A 19,764-nucleotide genomic window follows, 5' to 3' on the forward strand; every position below is an offset into this window, starting at 1 on the left:
CCATCACAAACAAAACCTCCTAATCCTACCCACTCCAAAAGCAGGCATGATCTCAGCCTTGAGTGACAGAACCGAAATTCATCATAGCGGGGAGGAGGTTAGCCATTTGATTTAGAACCAGTTGTACATTAAAAATATAAAGTACCCCACCAATAAAAGCACACGCATCTAAGTTCTTCCGTAACGATCACATTTTCACTGACCATACACCACAACTGTCGCAGACATGCTCCTTCTCTTGGCAACGATGTTGGCAGCCATGCAGGTGTAGTTCCCAGAGTCAGACAGACGTGCCTGCCGGATGATGAGGTTGTGGTCTGCTCTGGTGTCAATATTCTCATCCAGGTTGGAATCTATGGGCTCCTCATTCTTCAGCCATTCCACCTGGAGAGGGGTGGAGCAGAGAAGAACATGAAAGGAAAAGAAAAGACGGAAGCAGGAAATCTGCAAAATTATATTTCAATGATTTCAATAATAATTGTCATTGTGATCTTTATCACAAACATGAAGATAAAGACGAAACTAGGATGGGATTCTCAAAAAGGCAGACACAAATTCAGAAAAAAACCTCTTCCTACTCTGAAGACCCTAGAGATTATTAACAAAGGCACGCCGAATGAAATGCTAGAACATAATAAAATAACAAATAACAGAAGAACAAAAAGAAAATGGCAAAGAGCTCATTCAGAGTTGCAAGGGTGTGGATTATAAGGGAAATGTTATTTTTGTTCTACTGGGAGAAAAGGGAATAAAGATGAGGAAGAAGAGGGTAGGAAAAAATAGAACAATTAATCACACTTTTCCTTGTGTATTCGGTAGTTTAGGAGGCTTTCATGTTTAATCCGAGGAATCAAGAAGTGATGATAAAAAGTACTGGATCATTCTCGTTGAATACATTTCGTTTGCCTTCTGATTCTCTTCACCGTATGTATTACAGCTTGAACCTGAAATAACGTTCTTAAATAATTGCATCTTATTATTTTATCGATATTTGTTCTTGAATCTATACTGTGTATTTTGTTTTTATTGTAACTGCTCATTTATTCAATTATTGTCCTATTTAGGAGAGACCCTTTGGCTTCCCTAAGAGAAGAAAAAAACAGGGGGAAAGGTCTGTAAACCTGTAAAGCCAAATGAAGGCACTTGGGCTAACGACCTCATTAATCTAATAGGGAAATACTTCCTTTGACTCAAGAAACAGAAAGAGAGACATGGCCAACGGAGATTAGCAGTCCACGTGAGGCAGATAATGATTGCCACATTTTTTTTCCCCCTAAACCTGAGGAAGGCCGTATGGGCTACTAACTTAGAAAGGCTGATTTTTAGTCAAAGAAAACGGAAGAAAATCTCAACCGAGAGAGAATAAGAAGTATTTAAAAATACTACTCTTCATATATAGTGCTTTACATGTTCAAAGAATTGGCCAATGATCAGTTAAGATTCGTAATAGACTGGGATGACACCTAATAAGTATTACTAATTCCACTTTTTCTTAGAGAGAAACAAGACAGAAGGATAAAATCACCTGACATGACACAGTGGGAGAGCTAAGTCATCATAACGGATTCCCAACTTGCATAGACATTCTTGATCCAGTGACCATGAGTATTTGTTGTCAAAGTACACAAATACCATGAAACACTGTGTATAATCTATTTCGATACATCTTCTCTAGTTCACAGACCAGCATACCTCTGAGTATACCCAGGAATTATCCGCAAGGCATTTCTCTACTTGAAACATTAAAAAATAATGGTTAAGGCATGGTAAGCTGCTGTTACAGAAGTGAAGCATTAAAAATAGAAGCAGAATCAACAGATTCTATTAAAAGACTGAATAAATGCGAGTTATTTTAATAGCTTTTCTAGACCTGAAGGAGGTATGGCTGTACCCTGAAGTCAAATACCCTTCTCATCTCAGTTCAGATGAATAACCTCGGTTCGGAACTTGTGGAAGGACTTGGAACTTCGTGGTAATGAGCTTATGGATTTGCTAGCTACAGGCATTCATTAGCACACTGTTCTGCGCAGATGGTCTGCAATTTGTAGATTTTCCAGTTTATAAACAAATCTGCAAAAGCTGACCATCAAAGCCAATTAGATTTCATGCCAGACAGCAGGTTCCCCTTCCAGTAGCATCAGTCATGTTGGTTAGCAGGGGACAGAAGGTGTGTGACTGACACATCCATAGCTTCTCCCGGCCCAGCACCGCAGCAGTCAGCTGGGAACTTACTGTGAAAAGAATCCAGCTCTGCGGCACTGTTATCCTACACGGTGACTAGGTAATGAAATAAAGCGAGTATTTTACACCTCTGTCAAAAGAGGTATTGCCTGACTATGAAGTACATTATACACTTAACACCAAAAGTAGTTAAAAGATTTTAGCTCTATATGCGCTCTTTTCCTCAAACTGCAGTTAACCAAAAAAGGCACCAAGGACAGAACGTCACCATCAAAGCTTCCGCTCAGCATTCAAGGCACACCTGCCTGTTTCTGCCGCCTTATAGCTCGGTCATAACGCTGATTTGTTTCTCCTCTCAAATCTTAACTTTTTTTAAAAAATTTTTTAAACAATCACCTTCGCAAAAGTTTAAAGAGTTTTGGGACCACATGACTTTGTACGCTACCGTGCACGTCAGGATCAACACGTAGAGCGAAATTTCAGGCCGGAGTTTCTCAGGTCTGCCCCATCACACCAAAGGAGGCAGCGCCTGGCACTGATGGAGGTAAACCCAGAGGAGACTTTTTGCCAAAAGTCTCGCTCCCTGAATTTGCTTTCCTTAGTATTGTTAGGAGATGGAATCAAGCTTTGTCATGAACTTAATGTACCCAGTAGCTTAGGCATCCTAATTTCCATTGCTAGAAGCATCCCAGGAAATCACGTGGCTAGCATTCACACTCATTGCTGTTCATTCCCAAAGCTAAGTGACACGGCTGACGCTGTCACCTCTGCTGACTGCGGATGGCCAGGCACGGCTCTGGAGCTGTAACCAAACAGCCTGACCAAATCCAGTAATGCTCGCCTCTTCCCTTAATCTCCCTTGGAATGTATTACATTTCCCTTTGGTCCGAGTGAAACGAGGAACGATCAAGTAATCCATTTACTATTCAGTTTCCCTTCTGCAGTTAACTTTAATACTAATTATCAGAGGAGTTTCAGCAAAGAAACTAGGAATGCAATTTAAATTATGGAACAGCAGCACTAGCATAAATCAAGTGACACAAATTCAATGGTTGCAGTCAGAATTAAACTCACTTTATCTGCAGTGTAATGACAAACACAGGAATGTTCAAGGAAACGACAACCATGCCTAGTATCGCTAGTTCATTATTTCACAAGCATATACATAAATTTCGCATTTTGACACTCATCAGGTCAGGGGCTTTTGCAGGGCCGGGGGGGGGGGGACACAGAGGGTTCAAGGCTCGCGTTACTGCTACACTAGCGCTTTGGGTTCTTCCTGTAGAGGACTTTTCCAGGAGGGAGCGCACTGATCCACCGTTACTGAGTCTAGGGCTGCAAGGCTTGGTGAATGAAAAACATTTACATTAATGCAAAGCATTTAAAAGAATGATGATGACGGCGAAGGGAGAACATTAAACAGACAGAACATAAACATGGCAGTGTAGAGAGATGTGCGATCAAAAGATGATTTGTAAGCGAGGGCATGCGTTGCCTTTTGCATAGCTGGAGGCTTGATGACACTGCGAATGCTCATCTCTAATTCCAGCCTCCCCCTCCCCTGAAGAAAACCCAGACTTATTCAAACTCATTCACTGCCTTTGCCTCAGCAGATGAATGCTTTCAAAGATGGAGAACTAAGGCATGAATTTATAGAATAAGCTGATAAATCTAAAGGAGTCACGATGACAAAAGGTTGTTGTTACTTGCAGTGATGCAACCTTCAGAGAAATTCAGCGCACACACAAATCCACACAAAAACCAACCAAGCCAAATAAAGGCAACAAAGAAACCTACAGCGTCTCCACCCTGAAATGAAGCCCGGTGTTCTGAATTGCCAACCTGCAATGCCTGGAGAGTGGACTCTAAAGTCATTAGCACTTAACTTCCCTTGCTGCATCATCCGTGGAGGTCGTACAGTTGCTTGTAACGCCATGAAATACGTTTCTTTTTAAGAATAAGTCTGTCTAAGATCTTAAATGTTTCTATCTTGAACTAGACTTAAAAACTGCTATAATATGCCGTAAGTTCATATAAAGATATCTGATTTTTTTCCCCTGAAATTAAATCTGCTCAGAAATAATATACCCCCATTAATTTCTAACCAAGGATAATCATGTAATGATCTACAAAGGAAATGCAGGGGCAGATATGGATTAACTCAGCTACTACATATTGGGTGGCAGCAGATGAATTAGCATAATCATAAATTTGTTCCAATTACAGAAAGCAATTATCAAAGACCAGCTTACAGCATTATCAAAGTAAAATCAGTTAAACACACCATATCCTAGGTAGATTACGGTGGGAGTTAGCAAACTCTTTTTCTTCAGAAATAAGCCTTATCCCAACTCATCCATATTTCAGTCTACCGCATGCAACGTTAGAGCAGCCTGTCAGCCTCACGGCACGGGAACCCAACTGCTGTTCGGGCTGCTGCAGGTGAGGGAGCCTCACTGTGCTTAGCACGCGCAGAATAAATCATGTGTGCACATCAGCCTTATTTGTGTGTGTACCCATACAGACACCACGGACATGCATCTTCCAGTTGTCATATAGCAAATTCAGACGCTCTGGGGACTCACAAATATCCATGAGAATGTTGACGGAGGCAGGAACGCAGCTGAGTTAGGGGCTGTAGGAAAGCTCTGGCAAAGGTGCATTACTCCTCCTTAGCCAAATTTGTGAGGGAGGCTCTACAGCCGTTAAACCTCCTGTAAGGCTACAGAATATTCTTATTGGCAGTAACAGAAATTACTTTTTGTTTGGTTGGTTTTAATACCAAACTTACTATTTAAACCTTGAAGATGAAAGTAGGTCAGATATCAGTTACAGGCCTTAAATGATTTGATGCACGAAGAGTTCTTCACCAATTGCTCAATCTAATTTAAACACCCTGAGAGCTGCCTGCCCGTGACTGAATTTTCTATTCTTTGTAGCGCATCTTGTTTGAGACTATAAAGAGATCTAGTACCCAACAGGAACAATACAACTCAGAGTTCCTGTGGGCACACATGATAATTTTGTAGGTCAGAAGATAAAAGACCTTGGTACTCCTGCTTTTAGATTATATTATCCTGCCCTTTAAATACAGCACCTGACTTTCTCATGTGGTCAATAACCAGAGCACATATATATCAAAGATACTATAGTTAGAATGTCAGCTTCTTTTGAAGAGAGAATCAATGGGATTCTCAATGCAAGATAAATGCTTCATGATTTTAAGATGGGAAAGGTCAACACCTGACTTAGGGCAGCACAAATGTTTCTTGTAGCATAGTCAACTCGCAGAGTTTAAATATTCTTTCTCTCGGAGAAAGCCATAAGCACATCCTTAGCTCTCCTTTAAAACAATACCACCGTTCATTATGTTCTTAAAGAACAAGCCAATATTTGTATCCCCTGGATAAAACTGATTTTTCAGTCCCAGGTTCACTTAATATTTTAAACGTACCACAGATTAGTCATTAGAAAGTATGGCAGAGATGTTTTTTAATTAAACAATCCTCCCCCACAACTTTCATTAGAGAGGAATAAAGTGTGCACACGAAATTTTGACCTGACAGAACCAAGCTATCCAAACTGACAAAAAGTCATTAAAATAGCTCTCTGAGAGACACCCATTTGGATCTTAATTCTTCTTACACTGATGTAATGACAACTGCAGAACAGCGAACATTACCTTGAAGTTGATTCCAATACCATTTTTGCTGTTGCCCATGAAGGCATTTAATTAACTCAATATAAATAATACAGAAGGCATCACTGCTTGAGCTCTTAGCTCCCTAAGAACAAAAATAACATATACACCTAGGCAATACCATTTTTTCCCCTCTAGAATCTGACTTTGCATTAAAAAAGAAGGAAGAAAAAGGCTGAGAACTCAGAAACTCAGAATATCTCATCTCTAGCTGAAAGCTTTTTTTTTAACTGGAGAAGAAAACATGTTTGAAGCTGATTTCTTTTCTACAAAATGTTTCTTTTTATAGAAGATGTTTGCAATAGCTTCTCCCCCACGTCACGATTAACAGCAGGTGTATCAGGCTCCTGACACTTCCTCCACCGACTCCAGAGCAAGCCCAGGGAGATTGTATCGCTAGGCTAATGTCAGCTTTTATGAATATTCCCCCCCACTAATCAGCTCAGGCCTCTGGCTAGGAGAAGTTCTTTCTCCCCTACCATTGATTTAGGAGTCATATTCCCCAATCTTTAAAAGCCTTATTAAAAACAGCTTTTTCCATGACCTATAATGTTTAGTGGAAGAGAGCAAGACACAGTCATTTCAATTCCTTTCAGATCTAGCATGAAACTCCGGTCTCTACAAACGCAAGTGTCCCTAAGCTGGAGAACTCTCCCTTGATGTTACAGTTAGAACGGATGAGCATAGGCAGGGCAGGGGCTCCAGTGACAGCGATGCATTAAGATGGCAGCGTATCCTTGTTGCAGTTTTATTTTGCTTTCTACCCTAAGACTCAAAAAAGTAAGGAGGAGAAGCCTCCATCAGCATAAATCACTGTGGGAGGTTAATAAAAAACAAAGGCCAGTTTGCTGGATGCAAACCATTCGTATCTAGCTTTGTGATCACATGGTTATCTGATCAACACGATCAAAACCCATTAATCTTCCTTGCTAGGAGCCTATCGCTAGCAGGTCAACTGTACCTGCTGCATTTTTTTAAATTAATCCACTGAGGGAATACTGTTACCAAACCGTTTAATCACAGCACTGTCCTACTGTTCTGGTAAGCATATTTTTCCTTCATTAGATTGAATATATAATCTCATTATATAAACCTGACACACTGACTAACTCATAAATCAGCCTGGGCTTTTGTTGGCTGTGCTGTGGAAAGCAGCACGGGAATCTTCTCCTTCATAGAATCACAGAAGGGTTTGGGTTGGAAGGGACCTTAAAGGTGACCAAGGTCCACCCTGCCACGGGCAGGGACAGCTCCCACCGGAGCAGGCTGCTCACTGCCCTCTCTGAGGAGATGCACTCCGTTGTTGCAGGAGGGATCGTCTGGAAACTCAGTACCGCGTGCTGCTAATGCACGTTTCTTATTATTTCACTTTATGCGGCACACAGCTGGTGTATTCGCTACGTAACCCGCCAACAGCGAGGGAAGCCGGGGAGATTATAGTCACTCGTGGCGCTCTGTGTACCACAGCTCGCACTCGGAGCCACGTCCAGTTTGCAATGAGCATTTTTCTTTGGGTGCTTTAAACTCACAACCAAAAAAATTCATATTGCTGAAAAATCCAGAGGAGGGGAAAAAGGCTATCATGGGAGGGGGTGAGTCAAAACGAAATTAGAATACGCCTTTGAGTAAGTATAATGGGAAAGGTGACAGCCTGTACCTGTACCTCGATTTGTAATGCTAAAGGTGGGCAAGGAGTTGACTCAGACACGCTATTTTAAAACACTGCTATAAAGACACATTGCTAAATAAGCCATTGCTGATGGGATATTTTCTGATTGTTAAAGATATAATCAGACCCCCAAATGAGTTTATCTTTATTCCTATTTTTGGAGGAATAAGTATCTAACCTTAACTGGAATACTGTTTTTCACCTCCATGCAAAAATGATGAATGAATCAGCATTCATGAACCCAGAGGTTAGTGTGGGGGCTTACACGGTGCTTTTCCAGAGGGGCAGTGCACACAAATGACTTCAATTATTTTATGGCAAGCAGAAAGGAATGATCTAGGTGAAACTCAAACCCAAAGTCTCTCGACACTAGAGCTCAGCAATGCAAGTGAGCAGATGAGACACATCTAGAGCTCCTCTTTTTCTAGAACCTCAGGATCTAAGGATATCCAGTTATCCACAGATCATCTTGTAGAAGATGGTTAGAAAGAAGCAAAGAGCTAAAGGCTCCAGGGAGGGTGTTCATGGTACCACACCAGTGAGGTTTTATTTGTTTTTCAATGCACACGTTTGAAATTATAGGTGCAGTTGACACTGAAAAAGAAAATTTTAGATAAGATTATTGAAAATTATGTTTATAGTCTTTTGCTAACATGGCATTCTGATAAGCAGTATCACATTTATACCAAATTCTTAGAGATAAGAAAATCATCACAGAAAGCTTACAGTAATTGAAAACAAAGAGTACAAATAAAGAGATCTCTTCTCTTGCCCTTCTAACTGCTTCTGATCAAACATCACCCCACAGCTTTACAAAAACCCAGTAGCATCCCTACCCATGCCTCAGATTATTGCTCTCAAGAAAACGTAGAAGAAAAGTCCAAGTCTTTGAAAACTGAGTGTCAGGAGTATTGCTCAGATAGCACGCCAGCAAGCGTGCAAGCGGTCCTGCCTACAACTACAGCCCCGGTATTTGCTTCCAGTAATCATACCCGAGAGCAGCTGGTTAGCTGTCATTACTTTGGTCGGCTGCGTGGCCTCCTCATCTCGATTATCACAGCAACTTCTGGGCTCCTGTTCTGTACACTGCAGCAAACAAGGCTCTAATTTAACTGCTCCCCAGAGTGGTGGTGAAGCATTAATACATAATGCTGCTCTTTTTTGTTAGTAGCCTTCAGATAAGATAATCTCAAGAATGTTACCTGTGAGAGATTACTAACAGAAACATCCTTTAGGTTTGTTAATAAATCATCATCTTCTGCACACTGGAAATTCAAGTATTTAAATTCAAACTCTATAAAGAAATACAAGTGTTAGTTAACAAATGTGTAACTTCTATGCTGTGTCACTAGATGCATACTAAATGCAGCTGAACACCAGATTCACAGCTTACTGCTTTCTCTTATAACATTGTTTGCAATTAGAAAAGCTGTTGATCTATGTCCAGAGAGGTAAAACATCCCCTAAACCTTTCATGTTGCAGCGTTTCAGTTTCACAGTTACCTAATGGTATGTGTTCCAGACTCTAACAGGACCACTGTGAGTGTATCGCACCAGCAGAACCTGACTAAAGAGAACCCTCACTTTTATGTCATTAGGCCTCAAAGGCATGTTGTAAAAAGAAACACAGCTAGAAAGTGCAGTAACAAATATGACTGCTACTTCAAAATTTAATTAAAGATCCTGAAATTGGTATCTACCCAGGGATGTTTTCTCATACCAGGTTGCTTAGGTAGGTTGAATATTTCAACCTATCAACAACCTTTTCACCTCTGAAACAGCAAAAGCTTTTTTTGAAAGGGATGTTTCCCCTTCCTGTGAAGTTAAGAAATCTGTAAGTGGGCAAATTTTCTTCTTAGAAGCTTATGCTTGTATCGCTAAGTGGAGCTCCCAGTAACTACAGTAGGACAAACCACCACGTAACCCATAGATGACACTGCTTTCCTTTGGTCCCACTGTGATCTACATCAGGGTTAGTCCAGCCGCACTGTAACTACGTACATACACATGTATATACACGTCGCTCTACAGAGACAAAGGGGAAAATGTGTTTGCAGCAGGAGTGCACTCAGTGTGTGTGCTGGTGATAGGATTCAGGAGATAGACGTGTTTGGAAATATGCAATTGGACCAAGATTTGGAAAGGAACGGGGAAATCATAAGAACGTTGGCAAAAATGGAATGTAAGGGCATGCACACATCTCCTGTGCTTGTGAGTGAAGACAAGCGGTTGATCAGAAAGGATCAACATATTTGGGGACTCCTCATTTTGAGAGGGAGACAGTCGGTAAAGGAGCTTCCTTAGACATAAAAGAAAATTCAGTTGCACAGAAATCACAGAAATAAGAAGGAAGCGCAAAACCAGCTTCAAGGGCGATTAACAGACTAGGAAGAAAAATACTGTGAGCACGTGGGTCCATCACAAGACACTCACTTTCTAGCAGATGACATCTGAATCTGCGCTAACGTGCAGTAGGTACGGAAACACTCTGCTCCGAGGACATCTTGCAGTTTCCCCTCTCGCCTCGCCCCTCTCGGTTAGAGCACCAGTCACAATTGACAGTAAACCAGCTGCTCTTGCTGTGACTGCGAGAGTGCAAGTTAGCAAAATGGGCACTAGTGTGAGAGGATCAAAAGCCGCTCACGCAGTCTGTTTTGCTTCATGCAAGCTGTGCCCAAGAGACGGTTTTGTCCTGGTTAGCAGCGATGCTCTCCCAGAACCCACACTCAGCCCAGAACTGACTCCGAGCAGACTGCTCCTTCTCTCACTCAGTCCTCCCTGCACCTTCCTTCATTGCTCCAGCACAAACTGACGTACACGTTCCTGACACCTTGAATGACTCTGACTAGAGAAAAAAACCAAAACCAATTCTAAGAGAAGCTTTCCTTGTAGCTTTGAAGACGTTATATATCCTTCCTGACTGTTTCTGAACACCTAAAATCAGGAAGGTTTGAGAAATGCTCTGCCATGCTTCTCTTTCCCAACAACCCTTGCACCTTTTCCTTTCACAACAGCCCACTCCCTGAGCAAAGGATACCCCATTTCTGAATTCTAGTTGCCCGTGTGACATTTTCAGGACTTTGTAAAAGCACGTAAATACACCAACAACCAGAGGATAATACAGCCTTCTACCAACTAGACTCGCTTCTTCTGCTCACAAACCTTTGCTTTCAGCATTCAAATTCAGAAGTTTGAATCCCGCTGAAAAATGAATAAAAGCAGACACACAAGAAAGCATTGTGCAAAAGTGCTGTATGCTCTTCACAGACTCAGAAATAGAATCACAGAATCATTTAGCTTGGAAAAGACCTTTCAGATCATCAAGTCCAACCATAAACTCAACACTGCCAAGTCCACCACTAAACCCTGTCCCTAAGCACCTCGCCTGCCCAGCTTTTAAATCCCTCCAGAGATGGGGACTCGACCCTTTCCCTGGGCAGCCCCTTCCAGCACTTGACAGCCCTTCTGGGGAAGATTTTTTTTGTATTATAAAGTTGTAAGTATCAGGAGAAGATTGCCAAACACGCTGAAGATCTAACCTTCGGCAGTCAGGGACAGAAAAACCAAACAAGACCTCTGGGCACTACCACAGCACTAGCAAACAACCCCAGCAGTCATTCCTCCGCTCACCAGAGCAATAGGGCAGTATTGACAAAGCCTCCAACTATCTCGTTCAGTCAAAACGTACACCACAGTGCAGTTCCCAAATCCTTGTAGGACTCTTGCACACAATTACCTTTATTATTTATAATTATAAACATAATGATAAAGTCTATAACTCATCCTTTCATGTTCAAGCATTCAAAATTAAGAACATTTCTGAAAACAGTACCAGAAAAATATATGCTACTGCAAAACAGTACATCAAAAACAAGAAAAGCCCCAAAGCACATGTCTTTGTAAAAAGGAATTATCTGTTCAGGGGAACTACAAAGTTATTTCACTTTTTTTCCCCCCCCTCATTTTAGCAATCTAATTCAGAAGTGTTTTGCTCCAGCACTTCGATTTCATGACCTCAGTAGCTCCTGGGTGTACCGATTTACTTAGAACAAGTCAAATCCCAGAAGGAAAACACATTTTTTTCTACTGGAGGAAAACAGTACACAGTTCCCTTGCCTACATGAAATCCAGCACATGTACTCATTTTGAAGATAACATCGAAAGATTTTTTCAAATAAAGGGTATATGTGCAGGAACCAAGATGCTTCCAATAGCTGCAAAATGTACAAAATCAGCAATAGAGGCACCTGGAGATTTCACTAAGGAGACAAGGAGAGCTGGCAAATGCCATTGTTTCAAATAATTGGTACAGGTAAAATAAGGGTCCAGGTAAAAAATGAAGTGACAGATGTAACGTGTTCAAAGAGCGCAGTGGCAGAATAATGAAGAGAGGAGTATAATCTCAAACTGCCTATTAGGATGGCAGAAGGCAACAAATACAGCGGCAATCTTCCTCCTCTCCTTGGTGGCTGGTCAGAATGGGAATGAAAAAGCTGTAACGGCTTCCAGCTGAAGGAATGGCTCTCCCTTGCAACTTGGTAGAGCTCTGCATACTCGTGGTCAAGTACATGAGTTCAGACCATGCTAAACACCTCTGAGCTTGATTTCCAAGATAAACCCGAGAACATGCTTACCTGGAACTTAATTATTTTTTCACTAAATGATAAACATATATCAGAAGCAGAGTTTCCACAACATTGGTGTATTGGATATTTCTTCTGGCACCAGTGATGAATGACAAATAGACTACACCTTAGGCACAGGTGTGCAAACTAAACGGAGGGACAGCTGTATTACAGAATGAGAGCAGTGTTGATCTAACACACAGAGTCCAAATAAACAGGTTGGGTTTCCACAGATCTTAGACAACCTATGACTCCCTGAGACGGCTCGCATATATGCAGGGAATTTTGTGTATGAGGCTATGGAGATTGGCGGGTCCTTTATGATGAGCATAAAGAATGGGCAGCAACACCGAATACATGAAAAATGCTCAGGGTATCCCTACAAGAAGCCACTTACAAATTCCTCTTGACTCAAATACTCAAAAGGCATTTTAGTTGCCCATGTTGCTTTGGTAACACGACAGTTTAAATCAATATAAGACAGCAAAGTCTTAAAACACACGATATGCGGAGGCCGAATAGCCGGCTACGTGTGACTCACGCAGCACACCTGGCTGACCTTGCTCGCTCATGCTGGTACGCTGGGACAGGGATGTTTGTTTGCTGGTCAGCCGTCTGCCAGGGAAACAAGGACGAACATTAGGAAAAATCCATTGCGTTGGCAACACGGGCTCTCCAGATAATTTCAGACTTGCAAATGTCCAAAAAAGAGCATCCAAAATATATCCAGTTCAATGGTAAATAGCTCAGCAATAACATTTTTTAAAAGTGTGATTGTGACGAAGCAAAAAAACAAAAAAAACCAACCCCAAACCCTCACCATTACCCTAAGTTGCACAACCAGATATCCCAATTCATGTGATTGGTTGTGTTGCCCTGAAATGTGTACAGCTAACAAAACCCACTACAATATCTGCAACATACTTAAAAGACCACCAGTCCTATGCAAAACCATGTCCTTTTTATTCCCCACTTACACAGAGCAACGGTGAAATCTAAGGCTTTTTATTTTAGCATATTGAGCAATAGCATTAAAGTGGTTTTACAAGCACTGATAATCACAAGCCTTTTTTACCTTTGAAACCTGCTCTTTGTTTGAACCTCTACAGAGTATTACTCCAGGCTCTGTACTCTGTGTGTTACAACTGCTGTTGTAATACCTAATCCATGATCTAGGTTGAGTGAAAAAAAAAAGTTCAGGGCATTGAAGATGAAGCACTTCAGGGAAAAAGACAGAAAGATGGTCCTGAAGCAGACGTTTCTCTCAAAGAAGATGGGTGATGAAGGGCAAGGAATGAATACTAGATCTGACCCAAGATAAAACAGCACATAAAACAAACTACAGCTTGACTCTGGTTTTGTGTTGTCCATGCCTCTATGAAGCAGTCACAGGCTTAACCAAAAAGTCTTTAATTGAGCAGATGTTTCATAGAATAAAGAGGTGCTACGTACTATTAGATTGCCATGTTCTGAACACAATCAGTCCCAAGCAGCATGCCCTGTATTATCCATAGTAACAGCATAAAATAGGAAAACTGAAAACGATGAAGTTGCTCTTAAACACAGCTAAAAATCGGAACCGAACAGGGCACATTTGTGTGTCTGTGTGTGTTTGTCTGCTACAAAGGGAAATGGCAGAATTCTAAAACGCAGAGCAAATAAAATCGGAGAAGAAATTACTAGAACAATTAAATGAGAAATTGTGAGTAGCCACCGCATGGTTTCAGTAGAACAGAATCAACGTTTAGAGGTGGTTGTGTTTCATTCGGTAGGATATGCTGAGAACTGATAAACAGAGATTAACGGGACAGTAATTTGATATTTCTGAAATCTGTAAGGGCTCTTCAGTAGAATTTTATGTTCTAAATGGGTTCAAACCTGCTCTGTCCACACACGCAGCCATTCCGTGCCATGAGCCTGGTAACTGCTGCCTGAATCTGTGGTGGTTTTCACCATATGTACAGTGTTGGACAGTGTCTAATAGAAAAATCTGAATTTCTTTGGATTCTTGGAGGAGTAACAGGAAAAAAAGCAGCAATGTTGTACATACCTGAAAGAAATCCCTGTTCTCCCCAGCTAAATGAATCCTCAGTCCTCAGCCTGCCAGCGGTGCTGTAGTTAACAGAACCTTCACTCCCCAAAGACAGGCTTAGACAATTAAGTCTATGAAAAATCATGATCATGAGGATTCACACGATGTGGCTTGACTCTGGGAATGTTTCTTGCATTCATGTGTGTGTAGTGACTTCCAAAGTGATAGCTGTACTTCATAATTCTTTACTACTAAATGCCAAAACTGATCTTATATACAATTCTACATGGAAAACACTCATACATTAGGTATTTGTGCAATTCTTAACATCTCCAGAAGATGCTGTGGGATATATATGAACTGCCATGAAAATGTTGCTTCTAGAATAGGGGATTTTTTTTTCCCCTGAAATGTCAGTATTTAAAGGTGTAATTCATAAACAGCAATACCATAGAGTATACATACCAATTCAACCAGAATTTTAAGATCTCATATTCGTCAGCTGCCTGTCACCCAAATGACCTGAAGGTTACGCATGCCCTACTGTAAGTGTAGTGACTCAGAAGAACTTATTAATCATTTTAATATCTTTATACCTGCTAAGCATCATAATAGAGCATGGACTATTTCAAGGTGAACGTTATCTGTTTAGAGACAATGGCAATTGCCATTAAACTTGGATTTGTAATATGACCAATTTCTTTTTCAGAAGCATTTCTCCTAATTAAGTTTGGAGCAGTGCTTCAGTAGCAGCCTGAAGACCTGAAGTGTAAGGTGGAGGGGGAGCACTTCAGAGACCTTGGAGTGTTAATGGCTTGTGTGCTACCAACCAACTACAGAGGAACAATCAGGGTCCCTGAAATGCTGAAACCTACTTTTCATTACTAACAGTAAGAGTTAAGAATTTGCACAATTCCTTCACAAAGCAAAAGGAATTTCTCTCATTGTTCCAAATGCAATGTCATTGAATTTTGTCACGTCTAAGTTAACGACTAAATTTCTTACAACTTCCCATAACTTTATCATTGTAAAAATGTGAAGTTTGGCTGCAATAGTTGCTTAAAAGTAAAACCAGTCTATAGGAAGAGCTTACATGTAGATAAATAATCATTGAGACATATTGCACATACCCGAGCTCAGTCTTGAAAGTGAAATGTCTTTGGTGAAAAATGAAACACATTTATTGTATTTGTAACTAATGTACCTTAAAAGTAAAGCAAATATTGATATTCCAGACACAAGACGCAAGATCTATAACTAACTGTATAAACTGCATGCTGTTTGCATTTAGTAATCATACTCTGTTTTCTATAACTAGAAACAAGATTCATTGAAGACAATAATTCACTGGCCTTTTTTGCCATAGTGTTTTACTACAATACCATTATCCTGCCATATTATATTTTACTGTATGTGTACAAGTCCCATAAATACACAAGCCTATGTAAAATAGGCAGCAATGACTCTCACTACTTCTGGAATACTTGCAGCTTTTGAATTTTATGTGGGTCTCACATTTTGTTGATGTGTTTGCAAAGGAATATGTACTGCCCAGAAGAGAAATGATTTTACATTTCCATTAAAGGCTATAGCGGTAAATAAACCATCAGAACTCATGCAGATATTCGCTCGAACATCTACAGCAGTCCATTAAAATGTCAAAATCTGTGTTAAACATTTGAAAAAGTAGTACTGGATACAGCACATTTAAAACTTAAATATATGCATATATTAAATGATAAAGATATTTTAAAGTATTCCACAAGCCTCTGCAGAGCACTCAGCACAAGTTTACACTCATCAGTAACAGTTTAGCACAACAGCTGCCCTTTTAAAACAAACAACAAAAAAACCCCCCAAAATCAGACAGTAGATGTAGAAAGAGCTGCAAGTTGCTACTAATGCTCAACTATGAGCTATTCAGAGATTTAGTCTCAGAGAGTATTTATTTATAATAAAAGGAATTTAGAATAAATTTTAAGGTCAGCTTCTGCTCAGATTTGCACCTCATGCATCACAACGGACTTCAATGCTGTTTCCCATCAGGCATTCCTAGTTGGGAATTGCCTCCCCTGAGCTAATACCGTATCCAGCACGGAACTGCAGATCTCACGTGTAGCAGCACAAGAACCGCAGCTTTGTTCTAGTAAAGATGAGCAGAGTCTAGTAAGCTCGAGATTTTTTAGTTTTGCTTTTATTTATTTGAAAGCCTGGGGCTTATAAACACTTATCCCTAATATCATGGTTTCAGTGGCACTTCAATACAAAGGGAGTGACATTTCTAAGAACAGTACAAATCTACAGGAACTACCAACAATGACAGAATTTATTGAATTCACCACAGGCCAACTGGGTGCCTTCCAAGGGCAGCTTTAGAAGGCGCTCCACTGGACAGGACTAGCAGTTTCACACCCTTCTTCAAATTTAAAACATACTAAATTCAGATTAAACCCAGGTCTCAAGGAGGTGACAGAAACTCCTGACGGCCATGCCAGTACAGAACAGGGAAGCTTGCTATCCAATTAAAGAAAGATTTAGAAACCTGATTGTGAAGTGCACTGAATTAAACAGGAACAACCTATAACAGCTTGAAAAATTTAACGCCCTTTTGTCACTGGTGGAAGATTCAGTAGTAACGTGCCTCCAACATACCACAACACTTGTCCAAAATAGTGAAAAGAACTTAAAACCAGTTGTCTAAAAAGATTACCAGTTACAAAAGCAAGCACTTTTTTTGCTCCTATACCAAAAATAATTAATATTTTACTCTCTGAAGCACCAATAAGGTAGAACACACAGAACAGAGATTATCCTAAATTTAACTAAATGGATAATGACTGAGTATTCTCCAAGTTACAGTTCAAGACTGGTTTGACAACAGTCACGGAGTGCAACATCACGACTATCAAGAGCCAGACAGTAAGAAGGAATTACCATCAGTGTACTAGAGAGGATGTTATAATTTAATCTGTTTGCTGACTCTGCTGCAAACCACCAGGATCTATCAGTCATATCAATGCCAGACGCTACACCTAAGCTGGTACAGAGCTGCATAAAACGACGGAATCAAGTTGTCCGCATTCTTTGTTTCACTTCGAAAGCAAATGATTGTGTCACTGAGAGGCAGTGACTCCAGTGCTCAGTATGTTCTTAAAATTAATAGAAAAATATCCTTTGGCAAGAGTACAGGAGAACGCTAAAGTATGATTAGGGTTACCAGCCTGCCAGCATTATGGATATGAAATCTTACCGAAGCTGCTTTATATAGTCAAGGTAATAGGTAGGAACAGCACTATATCATGTTAATGGCAGGACTGTAATACACAGAAAATAGCAGTACAACATGTATTTCTCAAGGATGAGGGCTTAATACCCATTTAGAAACTCACAGCTTGCATCTCCATTGCTTTGCACTTTGTGTGTCGACTTAAAGCCGAGATTTGCAAAAAGCGGCTGGGGGACCTAGTCTGGCTGGCTGGCTTAGGGAGCCAGGTGTGTTTAACTCCTTCAAACATCTTTGTGAACCTACATGCAAAGGGTCACAGAACCTTAGATAACGTGGGAGCATCTAAAACTCTCCAATGTCAGACTATACATGGCCTCAAGTGCAAAATCCCACTTTAGTCTCCTCACCCTGCAATCTGAACCACGCGAATGCTGGTTTACACCCCTAGGGGCCCCAGGGGAAACCAGTTTTATGCTGAAGGTGAACAAAATAAAAAGGACCTCAAAGAGTATACAATTTAGAGAAAAAAATATTTATTAAATGGAGGAGGAGGAAGGAGGAGAAAGTATTAAACAGAATGAAGGAAAGACTGAAAATGCTAATGCTCAGCATACACATGAAAAGCAGCAAGCCTGTCAAATGCAGCAAAAAGGAGAATCTATTTTTGATGTCTTCCCCCCTGCCCATCCCCAAAAAGAAGAGTTTCAAGAATCTGAAGAGAATACAGACTAGATAAAAACTATTTAAAGAAAGAATAAAAGTAAAGGTCAGCTGAGAAGATAAGGAAAGAATATGTCAGGAAATTCACTTGGGAAGATGTACAGGAGAAGAAACGAAAGGTCCTCTATATTATACTCTGTAAACTGGAGCACTGCTTAAAAAAATCAGAATTACACGAACAGAAAGCAAAATCAATCCATACCACTTATTGACTGAACCACTCACTGAAGCTCTGATTTCAGCATATTACTATTTGCGTGATCCCAAGATGGACTGCACAATTGCCTCTTGATAAACCTTTTTCCAGGATTGGGATGAATGAACAGAAAATGCCCGAGAACTTGAGAAGCAGGGGTGGGGAAGTAAACAGAGAGACTACAAACTCCATTAGGCCCTATGCAACACGTTCTCTCTTTTCTAAAACGAGCTAAGCTATGCCTCATTTGCTCCAGCCAGTCTTCATTTCACATTTTCAAGGCTGAACTCTAGCCATTTATAAGCCACACACAGGACTCAAGAGCCTTGGCTAAAGCTGAATGCAGAGTATATTTTATGCAAGGCTATAGGTTAAGGATATGCTCTAGAAGTCATTTCAAACCAGTGCAATACTTTCTTAGTGTGAGACAAAGGAGGGTACCATGAATAACTGCTGTGTCTTCCTAGGAATAATGGAAAGTAATAAAACAAACTTACACAACAACAATAAACAAGCTCAAAACACAAACACAGAAAACATAGCCCTGTGCACTGGAAAAAAAAGAATACAACCCAAGGATGAGAAGCACTTTACCTCAGTAACATGATGAACCTTTAATAGCAGCTGAGGCCAGTCACACACGGGGCTGGCTGCCCACTAGGACAGGAACCTGCAGCTGTATCTGATCTATTTTTAGCGATGAACTGATGGGCTACCTGAGCTCAGAGCCTGGCATGTAGCCATGTGCTGGCCCGAGGGGCCCCCATGACTGAATCAGCGTGTAGTACCTCAGTTAAGCTAAGCTGCTCTGCACCAGACCCCGTATTTGTTTAAGCTGTGGTAAAGGTTTCTTTCTAATAACAAAAGGTTGTGTGTGAAGGGAGGCCACCAGTAAGTCGGGACTGGCAGATAATGCAGCTCCAAGAAACACATCATGTGTTGTGTCACTGCCAAATACACTGCTTTTAACAAAGCCGTTTTGATAGAGCAAAGCCCCTCTTCCCTTCACAAATGTCTTCAAAACATTCCCCAAACAACAAGCTGTACATAACGACCAAGGTTAGTCTGGTGAAGAGATGCAGATAATCATCAGTAGCAAGGCTAAAGATGTTGCGCTGGCAAACTCAATATTCAGCTCCACATTTTCTGAGAGGACTCAGCCCTGCCTTTCCTCTCATTGTCATCATGCCAATGCAAATCACAAGTACTTCCTCTGACACCCACGGAGTGAAACAGTCTCAGCAATACAAAAAGCCCAGAGATCCGAGCCCAAGGTACCCACCTGGCAGCCTCACAAAAATGACCAGCAGACAAGGGTTCACCAGAGTTTAGCTGATTCCTATGCTATACAGCAACTGCCTCGCTGCATACACTCCAGGCTAAACGAGGCCTCTATTGCACACAATTAATAAACA

At 40.9% G+C, this 19,764-nt stretch overlaps 1 protein-coding gene across 1 annotated transcript in view; it reads right to left on the bottom strand.

The window, feature by feature from the left end:
* UNC5D (unc-5 netrin receptor D) overlaps window positions 1-19,764 on the bottom strand; it is an 81,435-nt gene that overhangs the window by 45,157 nt on the left and 16,514 nt on the right. Inside the window, exon 4 of the mRNA XM_009640542.1 lies at window positions 204-384. Within this exon, the coding sequence (XP_009638837.1) occupies window positions 204-384 (181 nt within the window). The remainder of the gene's footprint in view (window positions 1-203; window positions 385-19,764) is intronic.

The sequence above is a fragment of the Egretta garzetta genome, unplaced genomic scaffold (genome assembly GCF_000687185.1).
Source record: "Egretta garzetta isolate BGI_Z169 unplaced genomic scaffold, ASM68718v1 scaffold296, whole genome shotgun sequence".
Classification (NCBI taxonomy): domain Eukaryota; kingdom Metazoa; phylum Chordata; class Aves; order Pelecaniformes; family Ardeidae; genus Egretta; species Egretta garzetta.